Source organism: Microtus ochrogaster, unplaced genomic scaffold, assembly GCF_000317375.1.
Source record: "Microtus ochrogaster isolate Prairie Vole_2 unplaced genomic scaffold, MicOch1.0 UNK1, whole genome shotgun sequence".
Classification (NCBI taxonomy): domain Eukaryota; kingdom Metazoa; phylum Chordata; class Mammalia; order Rodentia; family Cricetidae; genus Microtus; species Microtus ochrogaster.
Window position 1 is genome coordinate 35145102 of NW_004949099.1, and position 7735 is coordinate 35152836.

Genomic DNA, 7735 nt, shown 5'->3' on the forward strand with positions numbered 1-7735 from the left:
TTTTTTAACTTTTCGAGACAGGGTTTCTCCGTGGCTTTTGGTTCCTGTCCTGGAACTAGCTCTTGTAGACCAGGCTGGCCTCGAACTCACAGAGTTTCTCTGTACCTTTGGAGCATATCCTGGAACTATCTCTTGTAGACCAGCAGGCTGGCCTCGAACTCACAGAGATCCACCTGCCTCTGCCTCTCAGTGCTGAGATTAAAGGCGTGCGCCACCACTGCCCTGCTCTTTTGCCACAGTTTTATGGCAGGGTGTATGCTACCATGCTTGGTAGCCATTTTTATTCACTTCTTTCACTTCTTTCGTGCTGATTTTCTCTTCTGTTTAAAGCAGCCTCTCATTTGCCTGGCCTTAGCAATCCTCTTGCCTCAGGCTCCCAAGTACTGAGACTGGAAATCTGAGCCACTACTTTATTCCTTTTTAAAGCTGGATGATATTCCAGTGTGTACAATGTGGCAATGTGTAGATGTATGACATGTTAGGGAACTTTTCTTGCCTTTTTTTGTTTTGTTTTTGTTTTTTAACTTCCCTTTCATTTTCACGCCTTTCTTTCCTACCCCTTTTAAGACAGGGCCTTACTATGTAGCCCTGGCTGGCTTGTAACTCACAGAAACAACCTGTTTTTGCCTCTGGGGTGCTGAGTATAAAAGGTGTGCACTACCACACCACTTGTTACTGTGTTTCTTTCCAGGGAGGGGATTTGAGATGGAACCTTGATATGTGGACAATAGTGACCTCAAACTTGAGATTTTCCTGGTTCCTTCTCCCCTGATGTGCTGCTAATATAGGCATGTCCTCCAACCCTACGCAATATTTTTTTTATTTTTCAGACAGTGTCTTTTTTTTTTTTTTTGTTTTGATTTGATTTTTCAAGACAGGATTTCTTCGTGTAGCCCTGGCTGTCCTGGAATTCACTGTGTAGACCAGGCTGTCCTAGAACTCAAGAGATCCACTTGCTTCTTTCTCCTCTGAGTAGTGGGATTAAAGGTGTATGCTAGATAATGTCTTAAACTTATATCCGGTGACCCTCATACTTCATCTTCCCCAAGTAGCTAGACATATAGACTCATACTTATTTTAAAGATTATTTTTAATTATGTGTATCTGTGTGGATGTGTATATCCACCAGAGAAGGCAGAGGTGTTGAATTTCCTGGGGTTGCAATATGAGCTGCCAGTCATGGGTGCTTGGAATTGAACTTGTATCCTCTGCAAAGTACTACATGCTCTTGAACATTAAGCCACCCCCTTATTTTTTAAATAAATTGAAAGTTGTTTCCTGTTGGTGGCCGTGGTGGCTCATGCCTTTAATTACAGAGCTAGGGAGGCAGAAGAAGTTGGATCTCTGTGAGTTTGAGGGCAGCCTGGTCTACAAAGCAAGTACTAAGACAGCCAGAGGGTCACAGAGAAAACCTGTCTAGGAAAAAAAAAAGGAAAAAAGTTGTTTCTTTTTTTGGCTGTTAGGTATAAAGTGTACAAATTTTGGGTAGACATGTTTACATTTTTAGCATGTACCTAGAAGTGGAACAATCTGTATCTGAATTTTGTTTTGCTTTTATATGGGAAGCTTAAAATACTTACTGTGAAAGTCAGAATCTGTGTAAGGGGGAGGGTTTCATGTTAGGAATTCCCCTGTGAGTGCATTATCTGTGAATGCCAACTGCTGAGTGAAGATATTTTGGGGCAGTTGTTAACACAGGATTGAGCCAGAGTGTTCCATTACGCATGTCTTAACTGGAAAGGGACAATCAACACTAGAATAATAGTGGTGTCTGCTGAATTTTTAAATTGCCATCTCACTTGTAACAGTGCAGCTGAGTGGGATAGTTTTTGCAATTTTGGAAATTAAATTTTGTAGCTGGGCAGTGGTGGCCACTAGTAGACCTGATCCCAGTGCCTGCCCAGGCAGGGAATGCCAAGCCACGGGCATGGTCTCAGCTACTTTTCTCCCTACTCTGAGTGGGCACACATACACCAGGGCCCACAAATGCCATTGAAATGCTTTGAAAGACTTTGATAGCTTCATAGCCAGAGTTCATGCTGGCGGCACAACCTAGGAAGCTGTGTTTTAAAACTCCTGCAGTGTTTTTTTTTTCTGCTATGGTTGAATCAGGAAAACCTCTCTTTAAAGGAGCTGTGGCATGCCACCAGCAAACAGCAAGAAGCTGTGTTAAACTCTGTAATTTTTTTTTTGTCTAGAATTCCTTTTCAAGACCTGGATTTAGCTGGCCACGTGGCACCAATCTGTTGCAAGGAGAGGGCTGCTTGTTCGTCTAGGCAGCCCAGAAGTGAAATAATCACACAGAGACTGTATTAATTAAAACACTGCTAGGCCCTTTAGCTCTAACTTCTTATTGGCTAACTTTTACATCTTAGTTTAAGCCATTTCTATTAAGCTGTGTATCGCCACGTCACAGTGGCTTACTGGCTAAGTTTCGGCAGCATGTCCTACTCTGGTAGTGGATCCATGGTGTCTCCTGACTCTGCTTTCTTCCTCCCAGAATTCAGTTGTCTTCCCTGCCTGCCTAAATTCTGCCCTATCAACAGGCTAAGGCAATTTCTTTATTCATTTGTAGTAATCACAGTGCACAGAGGGGACTCCCACATCAGTAGGGATTGGGTTTAACTCTGAACATGGCATAGGCAAGTGAATTTCTAGCCAAAGAACAGTATGGGAGTCAGTAGACAGGGAATTACTGAGAATAAGATTAAACATAAGAAAGTCTGACTAAACGGGTCTAATAACATGCTCAGTAAAATTAAGCCAGGAGATCAGACATCAAGGATGATGGGATATTAAAGATTATTCTGGCCAGGCTGGTGGTGCCTGACTTTAATAATCCCATCACTCAGGAGGCATCTCTGAGTTCAAGGCCAGCTTGATCTGCATAGTGAGTTCCAAGCCAGCCAGGGTATAGAAAGAGACTCTGTCTTAGCCCCCTCCTCCAAAACCCCACCTCCAAATAGATTATTCTGGATAATCTCAGAAGGTTATTTTGCTAAAATTAGATTTTGTTTTTACAGATTTTATATCTGTGAATGTTTGCCTGCTATATGTACATGTACTATGTGTTGGGTCTCCTGGAACTGGAGTTACAGTTATGATGTCAGTGCTGCCATGTGGATACTGGGAACTGAATCCAAGTCCTCTGCAAGAACAATAAATGCTCTTAACCATTGAGCCTTCTCTCCAGCCCCTAATATTAGATTTTAAAGGGAAATGCACAGATGGACCTGGAAGGTGGTCTAGAAGTCTGCCCAAAGTTTACCAAATAATCTTTGTCAGTGTTATTCTATATGGTAGAGAAAAGTGCATTTGTAGGCACTCCCTTTGTTGTTGTTGGTGGTGGTTTTTTGAGACTGGGCTTCCTAGAACTCACTCTGTAGACCAGGCTGGCCTCCAATTCATAGAAATTGCCTTCCTGTGCCTCCTGAGTGCTGGTATTAAAGGCCTTGACTATGAGATTTATTATTAAAGGTAATGAGAAGATATATACAGGCGTGGGGTTCAGAATTGTGTTTGCTACACGTGTGGAAATATTTAGGAAGGGCCAGTGAGATGGCCCAGTGTAGTGATGTGGCAAGCAGGCCTGCTTTTCGTCCTGCCTGGCTCCCGCATGGTTAAGCTTTACACCCAAAATAACAACACACAAATTGTATTCTTTTAAACACTGCCTGGCCCATTATATCTAGTCTCTTCTTGGCCAGCTCTCATATCTTGCTTAACCCATTTCTAATAATCTATAGCACCACCAGGTGGTGGCTTACTGGGAAAGATTCTAGCCTACGTCCGTCTCGGGTTCGAGAATCATGGCGACTGCTTCACTGCCTTCTTCCTCCCAGCATTCTGTTCTGTCTTCCCCGTCTACCTATGTTCTGACCTATCAGGCCAAGCAATTTTCTTTATTAATTAACCAGTGAAAGCAACAGATAGATAGAAGACACTCCTACATCAGCCCAGTGGGTAAATGTGCTTGAATTTGGTTCCTGGAACCATGGAAGGTGGAAGAGGAGAACTGTCCTCTGGCATTCACATGTACACCACTGTTGGGGAGGCCACTTGTTGGTTCCCGGCTGCTCATCTTAATTTAATCCATCTCCATTAATCTGTGCATCACCACGAGGCTGTGGCCTACCAGCAGAGTTTCAGCATGTCTGTCTCTGGTAGCTCTATGGCTTTTCCTGACTCTGCCTTCTTCCTCCCAGCATTCAATTTAGTTTTCCCTGCCTAACTAAGTTTTGCCCTGCTATGGGTCCAAAGCAGTTTCTTTATTGATTAATGGTAATCACAACATACAGAGGAGAATCCCACATCACACCATGGCCGGTGTGGCCACCTATAAGACAGTACAAAGCAAGTAAAGACAAGGAAAAAAAAAACGAGAAAGGGAAAATTTATCTTTTATTTGAATAGTTAAGTTACTGTTTGTATAGAAATTAAATAGTTAACTTAAAAAGGTTATTGGAAAAGAACAGCTGAGACATTTACTTTGGGAGTTAAGTGAGTAATGGGGATCAATGGGGAAGTTGATTGATTTGTAATCACCTTTAAACTGAAAGAAACTTTTTGTTTTTAGATTTCCGACATCCTTAAATAGGCCTCTTTGGAGCTCCTCCAGCGAGTTCAATGGCGTCCTCTACTCCTGTGCCTGTAGGGTTTCACTATGAAGCGAAGTATGTTGTTCTCAGCTACTTGGGACTTCTCTCTCAGGAGAAACAAGAAGGCCCCTCATCCCAAGGTATTGTCTTTAGTTTATGGTGGTCATATTGGCTCATGATAAGGACTTGATTTATAGAAGTATTTGCATCTAAGTAATTTATACGTGTAAGATCAAGCAGTATTAATTATAGAGAATAATCACCCCATCGCATCCCACTCCTGTCCCATTCCTAGTTGCAACTTCTCTTAATGGTACTCATTTTATATTATTTCGATTTTGGTTTGTTTCATTTAAAACTTATTTATTTACTTCACACGTGTGCATCTGTGTGGGTGTGTACTGTGTGTGGTGGCCAGAGGACAACCTTTGGGAGTCCTTTCTGTTCACTCTAGGGGTCCTGGAAATCCAGCTCGGGTCATAAGACTTTTTGGCAAATGTCTTAGGATTTCTGTTGCTGTGAGGAGACACCATGACCACAGAAGCTCTTATAAAAGAAAACATTTAATTGGGACTGTCTTACAGTTTCAGAGTTTAGTCCTGACGTGTGTGTGTGAGACATGGCAGTATGCGGGCAGACATGGTGCTGGAGAACAAACTGAGAGGTTTTTTTTTGTTTTTTGTTTTTTTTTGTTTTTGTTTTTTTTTTTTTTCTTTCAGACAGGGTTTCTCTGTGTAGACTTGGCTGTCCTGGAACTCACTCTGTAGATCAGGCTGGCCTCAAACTCTCAGAGATCCACCTGCTGGGATTACATTGTGATCCATAGGCAGTAGAAGGAACTCTTTGGTTTTTGTTTGTTTGTTTGCTTTGTTTTTGAGGCAAGGTCTCTCTGTGTACACCTGACTGGTGTGTAACTATGTAGACCAGGCTGGCCTCCATCTCACAGAGATCCACCTGCTTCTGTCTCTTGAATCCTGGGGGTTAGAGGCCTAGGTCAGCACTTCCAGCTCTGTCTTGTTACTTTAAGACTTCTTCATTCCTACTGGAGGGATGTGGTTGTGGCTAGAGTACTGGGACACTGGGGTCGACAGGTTCCACTACTGAATGCTGCATGGGTGGTCAGGAATGCTCAGAATCAGACTATTCTCAGTCGATTAGCTTTCTTACCTCTGCGTTTGTCTTTCTGTTGGTAAGATTGCGTGCATTTGTTGCCACTTACAGCTGTGTTCTCATTTTCATTTGTATCAAAATAGTGCTTGATTTTTCTTCAGATTTTTCTCTTTGACTTTTGTGTCACCGGTATACTAACTAATCTCCAGGTATTCAGGGATTTTATTTTCATTAGTCTTTTAATTACTGATTCTTAGTTTAATTCTCTTGTGGTCTGATTAAATGCAGCATGATTTAATTAACATCCTAAGTCACTCTTCTTGCTTGGCTCCTGACTGAACCACTTTGAAGCTCACTTTCTTTGTCTTGTTTTCATTTGTTTCCTTCCTTCCTTCCTTCCTTCCTTCCTTCCTTCCTTCCTTCCTTCCTTCCTTCCTTCCTTCTTTCCTTCCTTCTTTCCTTCCTTCCTTCCTTTTTTTTGAAACAGGGTTTTTCTACATTTTTTTTTAAATACTGCTGGTATTGAATGTCCCATTTTAAATATTCTGATTTTTCTTATCACTGATTCCGTGTAAACTGGGAGTATTTTGATGAGTTTTTATAGTCTGGTGATGTTTATGACTCTTCCATTATTTCAGGATAGTAAACACTATACTTTGCCTTCTTCTGATAACAGAATAATCTATACCACCATGCCATAAACCAGAATATTCAGACTCCTCTCCTCCCTCTTTCCCTGTCCGACACACAGGTGTCACAGGTGAGGTAAAAGGGGAGCTATGCTCTGTTAGCTGGATGCTGTGCAGCTACAGCAGCATCCCTACAGTTCGTGATGGGGAGCAGCGGAGACAGGAGACACAGCAAGTCTGGATTGCAGCTGCCACCTTGCTGGCCCCGAAACAGCCCTGGCCTGCACATGTATGAGTGTGGCTGTGAGCCAGTTCAATTTTACTCTGGGCCCTGAATTTCCTGTTCATTTGTTTGTTCTTTCTTTCTTTTCTTTTTGGTAGTACTGAGACTGAACCCATAATGATAGGGACAAACCAATATTAAAATGACAGCTGTGCCCCCTTTTCACCTGTCTGTTAGAAACAGAAGTCAGGAGTTTTGACCAGGACTTCATCATTGTTTAAAGTTCTTCTTTTAGCTTCTTTTCCTATATTCATATTCTCTCTCTCTCTCTCTCTCTCTCTCTCTCTCTCTCTCTCTCTCTCTTTCAAGACAGAGTTCCTCTATGTAGGCTTGGCTGTCCTGGAAGTAGCTCTGTAGACCTGGCTGGCCTTTAACTCACAATATCCACCTGTCTCTGCTTCCCAAGTGCTGGGGCTATGTAATCTTTTGACTGGGTGGTGGTGGCGCATGCCTATGATCTTAGCACTCAGGAGGCAGAGGCAGGTGGATATTTGTGAGTTCGAGGCCAGCCTTGTTTACAGAGTGAGTTCCTGGACTGTCTCTATAGCTACTGAGAAACCCTGTCCTGAAAAACCTGAAAAAAGTCTTTTGCATGCTTATATATTTGAGGGGGTGAGAAAAAAGAAAACAAGGTAGTACTGGCCAGGACACACGATAATGCTATAAGATTGCAGGAACTAAGGAAAGCTCTTTTTAGTAGATAGTCCAGTCTAACTGCCTGTAGCATGCAAAATACATTGATGGTAACCTGTAAGCCAAATGAACACTTTCCTCTCCAACTTACTTTTGGTCATGGCGTTTTATTATAGCAGTGAAGGCGAAGGCATAACGCCACTCCGTTGTAATAGGAGCAGCGGGCTGTATCCCGCCACCTGGCTAGCTTTACCCGAAATAATTACATGGAAACTGTATTCTTTTAAACACTGCTTGGCCCATCAGTTCCAGCCTCTTATTGGCTAGCTCTTACATATTGATCTAACCCATTTCTAATAATCTGTGTAGCCCATGAGGTGGCTTACCAGGGAAGATCTTAACCTGTGGCTGTGTTGGGTGGGAGAATCATGGCGACTCTCTGACTCGGCTCCTTTCTCCCAGCATTCTGTTCTGTTTACTCC

At 42.6% G+C, this 7735-nt stretch overlaps 1 protein-coding gene across 1 annotated transcript in view; it reads left to right on the plus strand.

Moving 5' to 3' along the window:
• Bcl2l13 (BCL2 like 13) overlaps positions 1-7735 on the plus strand; it is a 52570-nt gene that overhangs the window by 4399 nt on the left and 40436 nt on the right. The window contains exon 2 of the mRNA XM_005365149.3: positions 4577-4738. Within this exon, the coding sequence (XP_005365206.1) occupies positions 4627-4738 (112 nt within the window). The 5' untranslated portion in view covers positions 4577-4626. The remainder of the gene's footprint in view (positions 1-4576; positions 4739-7735) is intronic.